The sequence below is a fragment of the Centroberyx gerrardi genome, chromosome 11 (genome assembly GCF_048128805.1).
Source record: "Centroberyx gerrardi isolate f3 chromosome 11, fCenGer3.hap1.cur.20231027, whole genome shotgun sequence".
NCBI classification, from domain to species: Eukaryota; Metazoa; Chordata; class Actinopteri; order Beryciformes; family Berycidae; genus Centroberyx; species Centroberyx gerrardi.
Window position 1 is genome coordinate 16,818,379 of NC_136007.1, and position 19,570 is coordinate 16,837,948.

Below are 19,570 nucleotides of genomic sequence, written 5' to 3' on the forward strand. Positions count from 1 at the left end.
GTAGTGACAGTAATCAAATTCATGAGCTGACACATTTCCTCAGTAAAATGGCAGTAGTGTCAACAGACATTATGGAGTCACATCCAGCAAGGTGCGCCACTGGGCAGAGCTTGACATAGAGAGAGACACAGAGACACACAGAGTTGTAGAGAACTTGACTTTATTTTTTGTTAACCTTGTTTGTTTGATCTTTTTTTTTTAAGAAACTCCCTGGAATTTTTTACAGATGATATGTACAGAGGTTGGGCTTAAGTCGCTCAGTATTCTTGCATGCATTTCACTTTGTTTTTAAATACAAAAAGCTTATATACATACATCTGATTTCTTCTCGGCAGTGTCGTGTGTAGACATGACTCATTTCCTTTGATGAAATGACTGAATGATTAAAAAAATCCAAACCGCAGTGGTGACACATGGTGTCAGCACAGTCGAGTTGTTAAAATGAAAATTGAGGACAGGAAATTGCAGGGGGATTTGTCACATACACACACTGCTATTACAAAATGTAGGAATAAGTTAAACTATCTGTAGCAAATGACTTGCCAGTTTGACTCAATTATTACAAAACACTCTAGGCTTATATTTCCTAACAACTCAGTAACTCAAACAGTGGGTAATATTATATGTCATAGTAGACATTTTTGTAATCAAATGAAAGGAAGAAAACCCTCCTCACTGTTCTTGCTCAGCAACCCATAAATCTGTTTTGGTCCTCAGTTAACTGGCTCGCAGCAGACAGATGACAGATTGCTTCTGATCTGTGCAACAGAACGACAGAATCCTGCAGAATTGGATAGCACTATTCTTGAGGTAATACAATGTGTTGGAAAACACCCACAGAGGCAAACACATTCATTCATATTTAATTCAACATCAGCAATTACTTTTGATCAAAAGAAATTTAAAGTGGGACACGATGTTGAATGAAGGCTTGGCAATTGCTGTAAAACATATAATCAAGCTGTGCATAATCTATAATTTGGTGGAACATTGCACAGAACGTCTGGTTACTCTTGACGAAAAGTCCTGCAGGAGCAGGGTGTGTGTGATTTTCTTCATTTAGGCTTGACGTGATGTGTTGCAGTAAAAGCTTGAGCACTCCATTATCAATATGTCTTCAGAGTGCTGACAGTGGCCACAGTAATGTCTTTGCTCAATCACAGAAAGCCTGGATGGAATGTTGCCTTAGGTGTTTCACAGTAAAAATGATGAATGGTCGATATCATTTTCATGGCATGTGTTAATGTTCCATAGCACACAGATGAGATATGACAAGGTGCCATATGCAGGTGAGATAAGAATAAGGCGTGAGTGTAATGATAGGCACGGAAGAGAGTAACGGTAAATGAACGAAGGGATGAAAATAATAAAATGAAAGGAAATGGTCAAATGAAATTCACATGAAAAAGCATCAGAGGTATGAGTCACGCCAGAGGCTTACCGGTTACCATGGGCATATCTTTACCAAAATCTCGAGCCCTGTCTAGTGCCTCTGCCAAGCATGGTGCCTTTAAGCTGTGTGTGGCTGGCTATGAACAGCGCTCACGAAGACAAAGAGCTGTCGTGGTGCAAGATGTTCTTTTCAATGCCAGAGATGCTAGTTTAAATTCATGTCGTTTCTTGCCAATGAAGTCACCGTCAAAGGATAATACCAGCATTTCAGCACATAGGTCCTGTGTGATTCTTGCTTTGATAGGTGCTACTACTTCAGACCGTTCAGCATCTTTCCTCATGACTGAGAAATTCAAGCCATTTTGCCAGTTCTCCCTTACCACAAGCTTCATGTATATCTGAAAATGTACCTCAATCACCTTTAAAGCCACAAAAATAGCAAACAGTGTGTGGTACCACTTGTTTTCTGAACAGTTGCTCCAATGTGTTCTCACTTGTTCAGTGCCAGCATCATGTAAATGCAACCAAATTCAACTTCTAACCTCTAACCTGCTGTCATACTCAACTGTTCTCACCTATCCTACCACCTTGCTCACACTGGCACAAATCCCAGGCCATGAAGCAACTGAAAGCAAGTTATTTTCTGTGGAAAGTCCAAAGGGCGCAAGCTTCAGAGAGTGACAACAATGGCTCAGTGTTTCTCACATTGCCATGACACTGTAGCTTGTTTATATGTACAGTAACATACTATGAGAAAACTTTGGGCACCCAGGGGCATTTTTTGAAGTTATAATCTATCAGCTAGCCCTCCCAAGTTTGAATATGATCTTCAAACATCTAAAATCAACATAGAAAAAAGACTCAACAATTGGCATCCAAAGTTTGACAGAGCAAACTTGAGGTAGGTTACGAACCAGTTCAATTTCTTGGTAAAAAGAAAAATACAGTGTAATTATCTGTGATATAAAAGAGATCAGAGTTTGGGATCTTCTCTAATTCTGTCTTCACAGTCAGAGATTATATTAAGATTATAATGCTTCTGTGATACTACCTTGGCTGGGTGACTCTTATAGTTGCTCATTGTTCAGATAATCACAGTTTTGTTTTCAGGGATACTGTTTAACATGCGGCCCACTGTCCCGCATGATGTGCACTCTGTTCTCTTTTGGCCTCTCCAGTTTAGACTGACCAGACTGCTAATAGTACTGTGAATGTTGTTAAACTCACAGCTGCACTGGCTTTACACTGTTGTATTGATACACTGACCAGACTGATGACTGTGAATACTGTCAGCATGAGTGTTTTTATGTGTGCCCTGCAGCCGTGTATGATGCTGTGAGCGATGTGCACACTGTTGCACACTGAACCTTCCACACAATAAACGGTATGGCATTGTATTGTGTTAAGACAAAGTAATTAGGCTTGGAGACCTAAATGAACACAGTCTGTAATACTTTGGGATTCTCTGCATAAGAAATAGATGTGGCACGAGAGGTTGTGACCGTTTGTGTGTATTTTACACTCAGTGCATGTGAATTGGAAACACCGTTTTGTTTTGTTTCTCCGTGGCGTAAGTGCTTTGGAATTCCATGGCACAGAGAGAGTCAATACAGCACCTTGAGAGGGAGCGGTAGAGGATCTCAGAGGCTGTGTTAAGGCACAGTACATCAGGTTTTTAAGTCACGATGTTGTTTTCATCAAACATGGTGGTATCTGTAGGCTTTAACGGTGTTAAAGGGGCATTAAGTGTAATTTTGACTGCCCCATAGCACAAAAGGGTCATAATCTATCTGCGGGGGGGTTGTTGGTCAATACCAGTGACTCAGTGATTACCATGCCAGGTACGGAGTTTTCTGGGTTGGAAAATTTCAGTAAAGAGCACAAATTTACTCTGTCTTTCTAACAAAAACTCCCCACCCACTGGAATTTCAAAACAACCAATCCCTCCCCAATCTACTCGCATTTTTAGCTGCTCAAAGATGGAGGACGATGCCATGAGCAAGCGAATAATATCAGAAGACTTTTCAGCAAGAGTGCGAGAGACTTGTGTAGGAGGAGGCAAGCTCTGTTGAAACTGGTGAAATTCCTACTAGTCACCGGTAGCGGTTAATAAAGTTCAAAGATTAAAGCCCCTTTAAAGGTTCGTTTTCAGATACAATGTAACTGAAAAATGATAAACGAGATTCCGCAGTTTCAACACAGATAATTCTATAACTATTTTCTAGTCAGTTCTTCAGCTGAGCCAAAATTCGCTTTACTTCAATGCCAGCAATTTGTGCAAGTACAGTAGGTATACATTTTTTCAAATGTTGGAAATCTTATTTTGGGATGAAACTCTTCAAATATCTCAATTCTGAGGAAAGATGCAGAACAGTGAGGTATTTACTCCTATAAAGACCAAGAATATAGGAACCAAATAACAAGACTGGCATTGCCCTATAGAAACAAAAGCAATATATAAAATTGTACAGTTTAGAAACAAATCCTGCATTTATGCAAAACAGGAAAATTAGTTTCTGGCTATAGGGGATAGCAGTGAATTTTCACTAAGACAAACTTTGTCCAAGATCACACAGAAAACAAATGCGAGATCAGAAATTCAGTAGTACCGCCTTTTAAAGGATGATCAGGGTTGAGACACACACAAAGCAACAACACATAAATATAAAACAAATGAATAAATACATAAATAATTTCATTTCCCTGATATAATATATTGTATAAGAAATGATATACAGCAGGGTGGCCCGGCAGTCAGTGACGTCGTGTCCAACCCGTCCGTCGGTGCTGAAGTGTCTCACAGCGAGACACTGAACCCCTTTCTGATCCCACCAGTCACATTGGCATACATATACACATAGGAGTTCAATGTCTGTTTGTGTCTGGGGCTATTCAAAGCAACAAACTCAATTTACAAATTACTTTGTGTCTAACGTGGCAAACTGGTGCTCTAAATTCCAGAGGTCAAATGATAATCGGCAAATGACACTACTCGGAAGAAAGTTAAAAGCTTAAAAAAATTGAAAAGTTAGGGAAAAAAAGCCTATTTGTCGCAGTGAATTTTAAAAAAATGAAAGCCTGTACACTGATGTACAATGAAAGATGCTACAGCTCATGACCGCCGTGCTTTTGTCCAGTGCTCAAATGGCCACAGCTAAAGCACAAGTTGTCACAGTGGTCAAGTGTCGCCTCTACCGGTGACTGGAGGTTCTGACACAGTAAGAAAGGGATATTTGATCCATAATGCTTCAGTATTATGAGGCTGCGCGTGATCTGCAGCAGCTCAAACATACCAAAATCACACCGAAATGAGAGGCACGAACAGGCAGAATGCTGTCTCTAGTATAACTCGACCTCCTGCGAGACAATATCCACCCAAATCCTACTTATCATGCTTTTTTAGAAGTAAGCCTTGCCTTCAATAGTACTGGTAGCTGTGATTGCGCAAATGCAATACTTGGCAATAACTGAATGTGCCATGTTGATCAGTTTTGGCTGCTGCTCCCTACTAAGAAAGGAGGATATGGAAAAGATGTACAGCATGTGATAACAGAATGCTCTTATAAAAATAAGAAAATTTTCATGGGAAAAATATATTCCACCAAAAAAAAAATAAAAAAATGTAAATAAAAAAATGAACAAACTCAGGAGTTTAAGGACCACTTGAGTTCAGTCAATGGTTTGTGGCTGACTGGCCAGCATGCAGCTCAGTTCTCTAAAGTGAAAGAGTGAGTTACATGCCTTTTAAAATCTCTCTTCACTGCCGGTGTCTCCAACAGCAGCATGGACAGTCTGTCAGTATTGGCACTTGCAGGCTCAATACTCATTGAACATGGCGAGTGGCACGAACAGGTCTTCTTCTGGACCCGTGTTTTAGTCCATCACTCCTCGGCAAATCCAAACTGTGCAGCTCAGGTAACACACAGTCACATTGGTAGTCCACACACATACAGTATGACCCCAGTAACTAGGACAGAAACAAGTTAAAATGTGATGGACAGGAGGTGGGTAGCAGCTGACATCATATAAGGAGACGGGAGTATTTTGTCCTCCTGTCTCCTGATTCAGTCAGGCAGAAGCAGACTCCCTACTCCCGCGGCCGCCGGGGCCTCGCCCCTAGAGGCTCTCTGGTCCCTGGCGATGGGGTGTGGGATCGGGGCGGGGAGGGGGTGGCCGGATGACTGCGGGACGGATGCAACATTCAGGCTGGTGTCAAACAGCTGACAGTTGTGTGGGCTTACAAGGAGGCAGCTCCAGCAGAGCCTGGACGGTCACACCCACCTTCACCAGGCCACGCTCCTCCAGGATGTGGTGTGGCAGGCACAGCTTGTCCTGATTTGGCAGAGTAATCCTTTGTCAACACAACAGTCAGCTACCCAGAGAGTAATGGATGGTCACTTTCTGTTTTATAGCTACTTCTCTCTGTCAACATCTAAATCCAACTTTGGTTTTCAGACTATAGTTTGCTCCTGTGTCTGTTCAAGGATCAGTTCCAGTAGGTAGCGATTACAATTGCAGTTGTTACTTTTTTTGGGGCAGGCTTATAAATAAGGGCAGATTATGAATTTTCATTGTATTTCCCTTTTTTTCCCCCCTAGCTATGGGAAAAGGTTTCCATCTGTGGGGTGGGGGCACAGCTAAATTAATGTCTGAAATCAGCCTAGTGCGTGTGTTTGTCATAATTTCATTACAGTACAGTATTTCAGTGTTAAATTGATAATAAATAAATAATGTGCTGTTGATATTAATCGCAGATCATACAGTTTTCATAACAATAACAACAAAAAACATAACGCAAAGCACATTTACTATATTTCTTTCAAAGACAGATGTTAATCCCCCCTTGTGGTGAGAAACACAAACTGGCGAGCGTGCATGAGTGTGTGTGCTGAGTTTACCTGTGTGACGCCCAGCTTCTTACAAGCATCCAAGAAGTTCTCCACATTCCTGCGGCACTTAGCCATGCTAAGCTTTGGCTGGAAGCCAGAACATCAGTCATGTTAGCAATCACAAGCGGGAACACAAAACACAAGCTTGGATTATGTAGGCAGTGTTTACAACTATCCCTTATTAGTCTCTGTTGATGGAGAAGTGAAAAGCTCATTCCCTGTCATGAAGTGCTACTCTTCAAGAATCGATGCCTGTATACCCATTTTTAATATGCACCTCAAAATCCCAGTTTTTGGAGGTAAAGTCTGCTTACCACAGCGGGGGAGGGGACGTGGATGCTGGCAACAGACCGAGGACAAATGTGATTGGCTAGATGGCAAAGGACAACCCCGTCCATCAGAGCGGCTCCAACATCATCTGGGAGCAACACCTTCAGTCTGGACTCAATGTTCTGAAAACACATTGACAGGGACCCAATTACATCACTGTCCTCTTACAAACAATGCATATCTATCGCAATTCCCTAAAGTGTTTTCTCATATGGTGAGCCCTGTCTCCTAGGGCGGCACAATTACTAAAAAAAACATGAAAATCGCAATCTGAAGTACTTTAATTTCCAACTCCCATGAGGCTACAATTATCTAATCAGTGGTCGGTGCTCAAAATGGACTCATAAACATGGTATTCTGCTGCTGAGCCCAATTTCTGCTCTATAAATTCAATTGCACATTGTAAAAAGACAATGAAAAAGACAAGCAAATCTTAAGCAACATCACAGTTTTTGATTAAAAATGTTTCTTGTTTGCTCAAAAATAGAAAATATTGAAAAATCTGCATCTGTGTCCCTATGTGTCCTGTGTCCTGTGCAATATTCAGCAACATAATTGTAACATGATTATTTGTCTGTTTTGTGCAACCCTAGTTTGGACGGCACCACTTTGATGCTTTGGCTCCATACACTTATTACTTTAGAAATAAAGTTTCTTTCCTAATAAGTTTTTTCTTGCATGCATTGAAGTTCCAAGGTTGGTGGTGTGAGTAAGCTAGGCTAGGCTGTGTAGGTTAGGTAGCCTTGTTGTGCCTCTCCAACATGCTATTTTGTGTCTGTGCTTGTTTTGCCTCCTTGTCTTTTATTTTCTTGCATAATGTATTGCATCTCTTTGTTCTGTGAATGAATGTTTAGTTAGATCTAGGTAGGCTCATTCTTTGTAAATTCCTTTGAGGCATGCTTGTGATGAAGGGCTTTAAATAAATGAATTTGAACTTGGCTGCAAAAGAACTGAGACTGTAAATTTTGCATCTTGACACTGAGCAAACATTGATATATACACAACGCTCCTCTTTGTACTCTGGCCACTGAACACCCAGTAGGTACAAAGCTGTTAAATGAGTGCAAGCAAGCAAAGGTCTGACTCACCACATCGGATCATATATCTTACAAATGATTTTGTAAGATTTGCAAGATTTGAATTTTATATTGAAAAATAAGAGAACATACCAATTACCCAGATCAGATCAGAGAACTCTCTGATTATAAAAGGGGCTTTGGGGTGCAAGGGTGCCAGCCTGGTTAGATTAGTCTTAAAGCTGGAACAATTTAAAGCTGCAATTCGTGCTTGCAACAGGTGATGAAGGGGGCTATTTGCTTGCACAGTGTTCTTTTTGAGGGTGTGTTTGATTTGCATAAATTTCTTAGTAAATAAGATGAAAATTGTGCTCTTAGCTCAAACAGTTGAGGCACAAAAAAATAAAATATGTGCAAACTGCCCTTGCAACCCAAACTTAGTGAATCTGGGTTTTAGACTCTTCTTTGCTTGCTGTCATTTAGCCAACCGTCTGCTCCATACTGCCTGGGGGTATTTCAGAGTGAATCGTGAGGCACAGCTAAATTCTCATCGAGATACATGAAAATAACACATCAAGCCTAATAATGTTTAACCTTGTTTAACCTCTTGAGCTGACCACAAAAAAATTGAATTTTGTGCCTTCAATGACATACCTCAAACAACTTTATCACTTTGTATACAGCAAATGCATATAGGCTATTTAGTATTGTTGGAAAAGAGAAATGCTGTCACCTTTGCCATGTGCTCAATTAACAGTTTGGTCTAAAAATGCATAAAATGCACAAGCGAAACATCAAATGCAATTCAAGTTTTAGTTTGTTGTTTGTGGTTTAGCACTTGCATATCAAAATTAGATTCAAAATTAAAACATGCAAATTAGTGCACACATACTGGAAATAATATAGCGCATGGAGCCATGCCCTTACTTGGAAGAACACTATTTATGCATAATTCACTGCGGCACATATTGACTCGTACCAAAAGAAAGGGGAGACAGTGAACTTTCATTTAATATGCAACACTTGTAACTCTGAACTGCAATTTGAGTTAATTATCACATTTAAATGTGCAAATAGTTACCCAAAATTGGACACTGACAGCTCTTTATCTCTTTGTTTTTATGCATTGTCTATAAATTTTTCCTTTTTAATCAAGCCTTTTTCCTTTGTGTTGCTTTTAATGATCTTTTCTGTTGGTTCATTTTATCTGTTTTTATGCACCTGCTTTTTACTCTGTAGCACTTTGAGATTTACTTGTAATGAAAAGTGCATTACAAATTAAATGTATTATTATTATTATTATTATTAGATGGTAGCTGGTTAACTGTACATGCTACAGTATATGGCTCAAAATGGCCTTGAATTAAAGCTGACTGTCTACATTTTAGCCTTAAATAACTGTCATTTCACAGGTTTTAGGAGTATGAAGCCAATGTCTCACTATAGTTCACTTATTTTGGAAGAATGTTTACAAATGTAGATTCATCACTTAAAAGTAAAAAGGTTTGATGCTGAATTCAATGTTAAAAACAAGTTACACCCAGAGGCCTTTTGAAATACAGATAGACATTGTTTGCATAATAAAGCAAGTGGCGACTCATCCGCTTGCTCTGTGGAACTCCAGACAAGAACATGCTCATACCAGTGTCACAGTATGATACAATCACAAGTGTCATTAGACTACCCACCAGTAATGATTTAGTCCTAATCAGAAAAACAGTGCAGCATGAAGTAACTGCCAAATCCTGAATGTGCCAAGTCTATTATCTGTGCTATAAATATTGTCGATAGCACGTATGAAGGGCTTTCTTCACACATGCATTCAGTTCTGAAGCATTCATGTATAGCTGAGTGAGAATGAATCATTTAGATGAATTACTGCCAAGTAATTCAAGTCTGTGCACTGTCTGGAAAATTATTCTGGGAAGTGCCTGTAATATAGGTGGAAAGCCTTAACAGCCTGGAAGGATGCCAGCAACCACCTGTGAGCGATCCTATTCACGCCTCTTTAGTGCATAAACATCGGATCTCAGGCAGGATCTGGCATGTATCAGGATTTTGGTCAGTGGACGAGGTGCTGTTTTGTTCACAAAAACAAAGGCATGAATAGGCTGTGAGGCTCCTGACCTGCCGCAAGAGTCCAATCTGTTCCATTTCCTCTCTCAAATGCTCCATCTTCCTCCTCATAGTGAAGCTGGGGTCTGTAGAGGCGTACTCCTGACGGCTTCCTCTGGTAAATGCTGAAATAATACAGAAAGCGCACAGATACTGTACAGTGAGATATGCAGAGGGAACCAAAAAGCTCTGGCCATCTGAGGTCTACTTCTGGTCCATGCTTTTATTTTCGTCTTGGACAGTTCAAGCTCAATATTTATGAAGACAAACAACTCTCTTCCAAAACCACAAACCACAGCACTAAGGCTGAACCCTTGACATTATCAGTGCGTACAGTCTGGAGCTGTATCTGGAGATTAGGTCAATTTTTCTGCTTCAAAAACGATAACCTTACTATAAAACAAAGCTCCTTTGTGCAGAAAAGGTGTAGAATAAATCTCTTACCAGAATTAAACCCTGTGATAAGAGCAGTAGAGTGTCTTTTTACAAAGATGGCTATGTGTGGAATAATCATGGTAATAATCTGTTGACTGATGTATTATTAAATGACTGAACTTCATTGTTTGTAATGTAATCTGAAAGTGAATTGTAGATGGACAACATGCATTCTAGGTTTTCATCATTGTACCTTTTGTTTGATCACTTTGTTTCCCTTACAGTGTGTTGCAAGCCTATGGACTGGGCACCAGTATGGTGTATGACGCTATAATGAAATTTAATCAAAACAAAACCCTCAACGTTTACAAGAAAGGGTATGAACGGTAAGTGACTGTTGGAGTTTAGCATACTGCACCTGCCTCCTTTATAATTTCCTATGAAACCAAGTGTAGAACAACGTATTCTCTCTTACAATGACGGGAAGGTTGTTATTGTTCTTCTGATCTGCTGATAAGTGGATTCCTGGGAAAATTCCCCTTTCACTCTCAACAAGGAAGACAATGTGAAGAGTACATCTCATTAATCAGGCAGCAACGGTGACCGTGTATTTGTTTATGAAATGAATGTTTTAAGGTCAGACACTGACGGGGAGTCAGGGCCACATATAGTTTGTCACAAATATCTATCAGTCGTATACGAGAGAGATCAAAGGGCAGCTCACACAGCAGCGTCTTTTTTTGTTTGTTTTCACTCATGCAATCCTGCCACTGAATTTCTGCAGCAGGTTGCATGATCCCTTGGCATTGTTTTCATGGGTGGCCATGAACGTTTTTTTGAAAAACCATAACTGAGAAAAAAATCGAATAAAATGTATTTGGACAAACTCCCAGCTATCCGTTTACTGAAACATTAGCTATCATACAGTTAAAGAGGTACAGGTAAAGAGAACGCACACACAGCGAGGTGCAGACCTGTGGTTGGCTAAGGTCTTTCATCAACTAAAAAAAAAATCTGTTGCATGAGTCTTCTCTGTTTTTGCTTTGTGCTTTAATCCATCACAAGTTTCATCTACATGGCCTTCATCCCAGTAGCACAGAGGAAAATGACTGGTGAACTATTTTAGGAAGTGATTACATTCTTCTGTACCACACTGATGAAGGCCATGTAGCCAAAACTGGTGATGGATTACAGCACAAAGCGGAACCAGAGAAGAGTTGTGCTAATTTAACAGTAGCTTATCAGTAACAGACAAAGGCTCATTCATGCCGCTATTCTTTGTCCTTGACTCCTAATCGAGGCGCTAACAAAAGCATTTACAGATCCGCAGTTCCTCAGAATCCTCCCTGACTTCCACTGAAAAGAGGGCTGGGTCAGACTCCACCTCAAATATTTTTGGCTTGCTGATAGACTTGTGTGATACACAAGGAGACACTGAAGAAAGGAGCCTTATGTTGAAATGCAAGCAGTGCCACAACTTTTAAGCAAGCTCTACCTTATCTCCTCTCTATTGGCACTAAGCAACCACACCAATATATTATATGAATATAATATATAAGTACAAATGTTACAAATTTATTTTCCTTAATATGACAACTGCATGGTAACAGAATAATAGACTAAAACTGATAGGGTCCTATGAAATCCATGCTAATCTTTCCCAGATTCCATTCCATTTTTTCCCATTTACAGGTTTTTCTGTTTAACTTTTCCTAGAGTTTTTTTTTTTTTTTACACCTTTTTACACTCATTGCTTGAATGCAGTTTTGTTGTCACAACATATATACTCAGGATAAGCATACAACACTTCTTCAGTGTTTCACCTTCAATGTTTATTATTTTAAAAAGTTCATCCAGAACAGGTCATGGACAGTTTGAAAGTGAAGTGTTTCTGCTGTAGTGTTTGTATTCCTGAATATCTGTCTGGCAGAGCAGAACATGCAGGCTAGAAGTGGAGCAAACGGGGAGCGCAGACATGTATCATTAATCCTCAGTGCAAAAGCAGAATGTGCATAGTCTTATGCTAATATGCACATATTCGACTCTACATGAATTGTCTCACAAACATGTATAGGTAGGTGTGTACACACATAGACACCATTTCCACAACAATTTTAAAAGATAATTATCGTGTGGTATTCCAACTCAGGTTTCCATGTTCCTAATTTTGGCAAAATGGAAAACACAAAGCCCTAAATTCACCATGTATTTGCCATCTGAGTAAACATAATAGCTTTACACACAATGGGCTTTACCTGATCGCGGCTTTAGTCCAAACACTGTCAGTGTCGTGCTGAAATCTGTGCTGCGCAAGCCCTCCTGAAGACAAAGCATATAATTAAATGACTGCAGAGTTTAGTGACAGCTTGTGACAGCTGACAATTGATGCTATTATTTTGACATTTATTACACTGGATGCATCCCACACTCACCTCACACTCGTCATTCCCACTTGAGTTTTTGCGAGCGCTCTGGCACTTGTACTGTAAGGAGAGGCAAAACAAATTCACTGTATGATTTGACTTGAAGTTTAACTTTTTTTCAAATCATGGCCTCCAATTGAATAGTCATTTGACCATAGACGCCCATGTGAGAGGATTTCTGTTGTTACCTATCCATATTTATAGATTTTACAGTGATGAGGGTGTGACCTATGATCGCTCGTTGTGCTATCTTTCATTAAATAAAATAACAGTAACATTATACATTATATTAACATTATAGACCTGGCTCAAGGATCTCAAGAATCCTTGCGCATACTTGGATCGCATCTTCATTGAAGTTGACATTTCTTGATGGCAATATGGGCAAAAATATGACAATGAAAGAGCCACATTAATAAAGGGGTTGTGTATTTGAATGTGTCAGGTTTATAAAAACCTAGATAGCTCTCCTTGCGGTCAGTACATTTCAGATTTCCATGAGAACACAAGCCACCTCCCCTGCTGACTCAATCATATATGACTCAGATGTATATGAGTCAGAGTGAGGAATAGCCTGAAAACAAGTCAGCATGCAGGATGAGGGGACTAGGCTAAAACTTCAGTGTCATGCTCTCTCCACCAGAGCATTTGCAGCGACTGATCTGTTGTTATTTTTCAGTCTTAAACTCACATTCCAACTGATGTGGTAAAGGGTCACAAGGAAACACTGCCAGTTGAAATGTGCAAGAGGCGTGTCTGTCTCATGTTATGTCAATCGCAAAGAATTTATTATAGGGTTATAGGGTGAGAATATATCCTCAACTTTTTGCTTCAACAACATGAATCAACACGACCTGTATGGGCCACACGGAGACATGTGTGTGCACGGTCACACCTTCAGATAGTCTTTTCTCAGGTACTTGTTCCTCCTGCGGTCCTCATTCTGGTTGAGGACAGGCGGGACCTCAGGCCACTTTGGCTCCGAATCCGACTGCTCCGTCTTCAGGCTGCCGTCGAAGGAGCAGGAAGAGGAAGGCTGGGGGAGCACATAGTTTAAAGTTCAGTCACTGACACTGTGTTTTTCATCCGTGAGGTCAGCATCCTTCAGAGAGAGAGCATCACAGGAAGAGTGGAAACAAACCCATGAACAAAGTGACTAACAGAGAAATGGAAGAAATGACTGTAATGAAGCACAGATAGACTTCTCACATGTGGAGCTCTGTGTGACTGCTATGAAGTGAAAGAGCAAAACACATTTTAATCCAAGTACCTGTCCGCTCAGCACTGACGCTCCGCTGCTGCCTTCATCCAGTGAAGCGCTGGGATAGAGACAGGGGGAAACATGAGATGCCTGTATTTGCCTTGTTACATTACATAATCTAGAGATAACATTAAGGACACAACATCGTCACGGCTAGTCAGAATTAGAGATTCAACTAGTGCTGAAACGATTAGTCGAGTTTGATAATCGATTAAGCATTTTAGTCATTTATCAATTACAAATATTGAACATTTGCTGGTTACAGCTTCACATTTGCTTGCTTTTTTTGGCTGCTGGTCAGACTAAGCAATTTCAAGACATCACTTTGGGTTCTGGTAGCTGGTGATGGGCATTTGTCATTATTTTTGACATTTTATAGACTAAATGATTAATCAATTAATTGAAAAAGTAATCGATAGATGAATTGATAACGAAAATAATAATTAGTTGCAGCTGTGTTTTTCATGTTTTTACTTGAAGGCTTGCATGAAAGCTTGAATTCCACTTCAATTGAAAGCTGGCATCCTGGGTAAATTCCATGACCCTTGAGCCCATGAAACCAATTTGAAATTGAAAACATGTTTTCCAAATTGCTTAGGCATCAATCAAGGATGGGAGGGGAGAGGGGTGGGTTTGAGGTTTTCATCACACAGCAGTGATATAACAATATCACAGTTCTGCCTCTTCCAACATTTTCCCTTTGAAAGATAGTCAAGAACAAAGCAGATACATCACTAGTTAGCCAGTCAACAATATCACATTCCCTCTACAGGGGCTGAGCTGCAGCTGTGTACCTCTCTACAGTGAAAGTTTGGGGTAGTTGAAATGCGAGGTAAATAAAAAGCAGTGCCTGTGGCAGTGGTACAGACCTACGGGTGGCCTGGGCTGGGGGCCGCTGTTTGCTGCTGGAGCTGCCAGAATGACTCAGGAACCTGCAGACAGAAAACAGGCTCAGCTTGGCTGTAACAACAAAGATATATTTTACATGCAGGCAAAAAATCCCATATTTCTAAACCTAAGATAATTGTTTCAACAACAGGATATTATCCTGCAATTAGAAATGCGAACTGGTTGGTAACCTTCCGATCACACTGCGTTATAATGTGCATGCTGTGACACATCCACACTCTGCATGGGATTTCTAGGTAAGAGCCTTTGTTTATGAAGAATGTTAGTCAGGAGCAACAGAGCTTAGAAGAGACAAACTTTTCATTCTGCAATTTAGACATTAGTTGTCTTCATGTTCACAGTGGAGCACTGCTCTTCACAACATTGTCCTTAGCTGCCCAGAGCACATCGTAGGGGACAATTACACACCTACGCACGTGGAAAATCACAACAAACCAATAAATAAATAAACCGGCCCATGGAAAAAGTGAGATCATTCTAATTATAAGCTGGGAAAGATTTCCCAAATGCATGCTCAAGCATGCAAGCACTTGCTGATTACTCATTGGTCAAGATGGGCAAAGAATCTTACTGGGAATGTGGTTTTCTGTACAAGCAAATACATGCTGAGGCACATACAGAGTGGTTCACCATCAGGTAAGATTCATGAACTGGAAATGAGAAAAAAAATCTCTCAAGGTCTATGGTATCAGTATATTCCACAAACACACCAATGGCTTGCTGTTTCAGAATGCCTTTGGTGTGTCTGATGACTAGTGGCTATCTACCCTCTCACTGCATCTTATATACTGTAACACACACAAACTGTCTGTGAATGATGAAAAAGAAAGTCTCTCCCTCTACCTGTGTGCTCGGCCAGTCACCCTCCGCCGGTGAATAAGACTCTCTGCTCTACATATTAAGGACCGTCGTCTAGAAGCCACACATCACGTGTGCAGCAGCCAAGTCCGGGGAGAAGCCAGGGAACAAGGGATGGACGGGGAAGGACAGGAGCGGGCAGAGACAAAGGGAAGTCAAGCCGACGAGAAATCAATTTGTTAGTGCAGAGCAGAGGTTAGAGAGCCAACATGGTGATGGTGATGGAGCGATATTAGGGGATGTAAGGGGAGGACTCTGTCTGTAGATTGAGAAGCAGAGAGTATAACCGCCAGCACAGGGGGATAAAAAACGCCAGAGAAGAGAAAGGGAACCACACACCTATTCTGCTGCTCCTGCTGCAGAAGCTGAACAGCGATCTTCCTCAGGTCCAGGACCTCCTTCAGCTCATCATCCTCTTCCTCAACTAGCTGCTCCTTATCAGAGCTGGAGGTTCAGAAACAGAGGTATTTACATTAGAAACTACAGACAGTTTCATTGTCAAGGTTATAACATGAGTTTAATCATTTGACTTTGGCATACAGAGATACAAGTCAGAATGCAAATGCTATCCACTAACCATGTGCAATGAATGGAGGGTGCACCTTGTAGTGCTGGTCAAAAAATAAAGCCTCTTATAAATCATAAATTAATCTCATTATATGCCCACATAATATTTATTTGTAGGCGAGGCCATGTAAATCAAGACGGCGCCTAATTCAGTAACACTTTGCAACACCAAATCCCCCAAATGATTGCAGATCATTTGAGGTGGCATAAAGACTGGTAGAATGGCTGCTATCATTGCTGCAAGACTGATTTTCTTGTGTGTGTGTGTGTGTGTGTGTGTGTGTGTGTGGGGAGGGGGTGGGGGTGGGGGGGGGGTAACAAACCCTCTTTTCGAGGGTTTGTTAGCACCACAATTTGATTTGTATACATTTCTTAGTGACTAATAATAACTCTATGCCTTTAGCTCAAGTAACAGTGGTGCAAAAAATGTGCAGACTGCCCTTGCAACACAGTATTAGAAAAGTTGTCTACCTGATATATTTCACTACAATCTCAAGTTGCAACAGTTTGTATTAATAATGATTTAAGCCTTAGTAACATAGACACAGTTAAATGAGTCATAACAACAAAGCCATGATGATGCATAAACTCACTTGATGGATAAACTCAGAACAACATACTCACCCCGACTCCTCTTTCCAGCTGTCTTTATCTTTGCTTTGGTGTGACATATTAAGAACCTTCTCCAGTTCCTGAAACACAGAGAAAATAATATTATTCTCTACCCATAAAACTTGCTTATTCCGTTGTCAAACTTTCCCAGATCAAGGACCAACAAATAGATGTTTTCTTCCCAAAGACCTCCCAAGAAATTCCTTTTAATTGACCTCATTTCAGAGAAAAATTTGCCCTCCAAATGGAGATGGCATTCTCCATCTCCATTCTCCCAATTTCCTGGAGAAAACTTAGTATGATGCGTCAATACGTATTTATACAGTATATAACGTGTATAGAAGGTTCATACCTTTATACAGGACACATGGCTGCTCTGCTGCCCGTCACCCTCTGACAGAGCAGGATCCTCGTCTGGGTTGGGCTCTATAAAGTCATAGAGATCCTGATCTGACGGGGGGAAGAAGCATCCGCGTTTGTCACATAAACTGTCACATTTCATACACTTCATACAGTAAACCCATGTCTTTGTTATTGCTTTCAGCATGAATATGTTATACTGATTTTAGGTAACCTTTGCAAGAATCCATCTTGGAGAGGAGTGAGAGGGCGTCTGCACGGACTTCTGAAACCTGAGAGTGCAGGCTGATGGTGTCGTCGTCTGAAGGCTGATGGAGGAAGAATGAGGAGTGAACTCTACGTTTGGTTCTGATTGGGGCGATTTCAATGCATTTTCCACTGCTGACCAACCTCCTTGTAATGTAGAAATCAGCTAATATTTTCGCATATCATCTGATTGTGATGATACTGATTGAAAACTATGGATAATTGAGCAAAATTGTTATTTTATATTGATCTTGTCGAAATGAATAAGATTGTGCAGCAACTGGAGTCAGTGGGTGTGGTGCTTTTGTTTATAATATATATCATTTATATAATATGTTGAAGAGTGGACTGACTTAAGCAAAAACTAATACTAGCTGGCTAGCAACAGCAGTTTGTATCAAAAAAAAACATTTCCAAATCCCACAATGCGTACTGTGATATGTATCTATCTTACAATGTCATATTGTGGTTAAGTATAAAATGCATTGTATGCATTGATGCCAAGCTACACTATTGCTTTATGGTTGATCTGATGACTTGTGTGTTTGAACTCTGACCTCAGTCGTTGACAGCCTCTTGTCACCATTGTCACTACCAATTCCAGAGTCAGGCCCGTGGTTCTTACTGGGATAAAAATCCTCCATGCTGGAAAGATGCAAAAGAAACAGCTGCTCATCAGGGTGTTTTTCTAACGGTGACTGATTAAATTAAGTTTACATGTGCAGTAATAGTACATGAATAAATGTAGGCAGTATGTAATAAAAAAGTATGAACATCAAGTTTGTGCAGAAATAATACATAAATGCACTATATGCTGTATATAATAAAAAGGTCTGAACAGAGTCTGAGCTGAAGTGATACGTGAGCAAGCGCATGCAGTATATAAAAATATGAAAACAAATATATTAACATCAGATTTGCAGGTGCAGAAGTAATACAAGAATAAATGTATGTCAAATTATGAAAGTGTTGTGTTGTGTCATGATGAAATATTCCATGTAAAGTGTGTTACTACCTGTCTGTGAGCGGCTGTGGAAGGCAACGTTTGCCAAGGGAGGGAAGGTCCAGGGAGTCCGGCTTCTTATCCATCCTACATGCCTGGATATTCAGGTACTTGAATATGTGCACTTTACCCTTGAGGCAAATCTGAAATACACAAATTCATACAAGGAGTTATCTAGAGTTTGAGTTCTCATAATCAATGACCAAAAACTGGGATACATTTATCCACTAGATGGCGCAACTGTTCTAAATTCATTAGGATGTGAGGGAACTGACAACTTGTCATCTCAACTCAAGCACATATGGAAAATCCAGGCAAACCATTTGTACTGCCTCTTTGGCTCCGCGCACATACATGCACACCATACACACCTTATCCATGCACACTCTCGTGAACATGTACACACACCTGTGCGGGTGGAGACTGCATAGGGTTGTTGTCTAAGATGATGTGCTGCAGTTGCCTGAGTTTCCTGTAGGCTGGAGGGATCTCTGTGATCTTATTGCAGGAAAAGTCAAGTCGGATGAGAGGCAGGTCAGCCAGCTCTGAATGGGTGGAAGAAGGGGTGAGAGAACGTGTAAGAAGTACATTAAGAGATTAAGCTTTTCAAAAGGAGCTTAGTGGTGAGTGGTGATGGATGGGGCAAAAGATGTTACACTATGTTGACCTGATGTGTGGGTCAGACTGACAGAACCCCGCCTGACTCGACTTGAAGCGTTTTACCTAAACTCAACCTGACTGGTAATCTATACGTCAGGGCTACCATAAAACAAATTCACAAATCTGGGTCAAACCCTACCAAAATACTGCCAGTCCACCTTGGACTTGCTTCGGGGTTGACCGACGCATTGCTAGTGCGACAATCTAAGCTGGACCGCACAAAGAAGACGCTGCAGAGGCGTTAATCTTGCTTGGCAGAGGAAATGTAGGCTTAATAAAAAGACAAGCACAATAAATTATGTGCCACCCCTAAAGGTCACACAGAGAGAACACAGAGAGGAGAGAGAGGAGAGAGAGTAGAGAGCGGCGGACGGACCCTCAGGCAGCATGTGAAGACAGTTCTTCCTGATGTTGAGTTCCCGTAAGGCGTGAAGCCTCCCCACCTGAGCGGGCAGCACCTGGATCTCATTGCAGCTGATGTCCTGCAGGGGGACGCAGAAAGGGGTGATTTAAGATAAACGTATAAGAGATGGTATTACACAAGCAACATAATA

At 40.7% G+C, this 19,570-nt stretch overlaps 1 protein-coding gene across 1 annotated transcript in view; it reads right to left on the reverse strand.

The window, feature by feature from the left end:
• Positions 1-1,395: 1,395 nt before the first annotated feature.
• The window catches only part of lrch2 (leucine-rich repeats and calponin homology (CH) domain containing 2), a 30,728-nt gene continuing 12,553 nt past the window's right edge, over positions 1,396-19,570 (reverse strand). The window contains exons 4-20 of the mRNA XM_078286874.1: positions 19,393-19,498; positions 18,765-18,901; positions 18,369-18,499; positions 17,911-17,998; positions 17,322-17,415; positions 17,100-17,197; positions 16,760-16,827; positions 15,908-16,012; positions 14,671-14,733; positions 13,811-13,859; positions 13,436-13,576; positions 12,550-12,600; positions 12,373-12,436; positions 9,755-9,867; positions 6,596-6,733; positions 6,291-6,368; positions 1,396-5,724 (exon numbers count right to left, since the gene is read on the reverse strand). Of these exons, the coding sequence (XP_078143000.1) occupies positions 5,605-5,724; positions 6,291-6,368; positions 6,596-6,733; positions 9,755-9,867; positions 12,373-12,436; positions 12,550-12,600; positions 13,436-13,576; positions 13,811-13,859; positions 14,671-14,733; positions 15,908-16,012; positions 16,760-16,827; positions 17,100-17,197; positions 17,322-17,415; positions 17,911-17,998; positions 18,369-18,499; positions 18,765-18,901; positions 19,393-19,498 (1,644 nt within the window). The 3' untranslated portion in view covers positions 1,396-5,604. The remainder of the gene's footprint in view (positions 5,725-6,290; positions 6,369-6,595; positions 6,734-9,754; positions 9,868-12,372; positions 12,437-12,549; positions 12,601-13,435; positions 13,577-13,810; positions 13,860-14,670; positions 14,734-15,907; positions 16,013-16,759; positions 16,828-17,099; positions 17,198-17,321; positions 17,416-17,910; positions 17,999-18,368; positions 18,500-18,764; positions 18,902-19,392; positions 19,499-19,570) is intronic.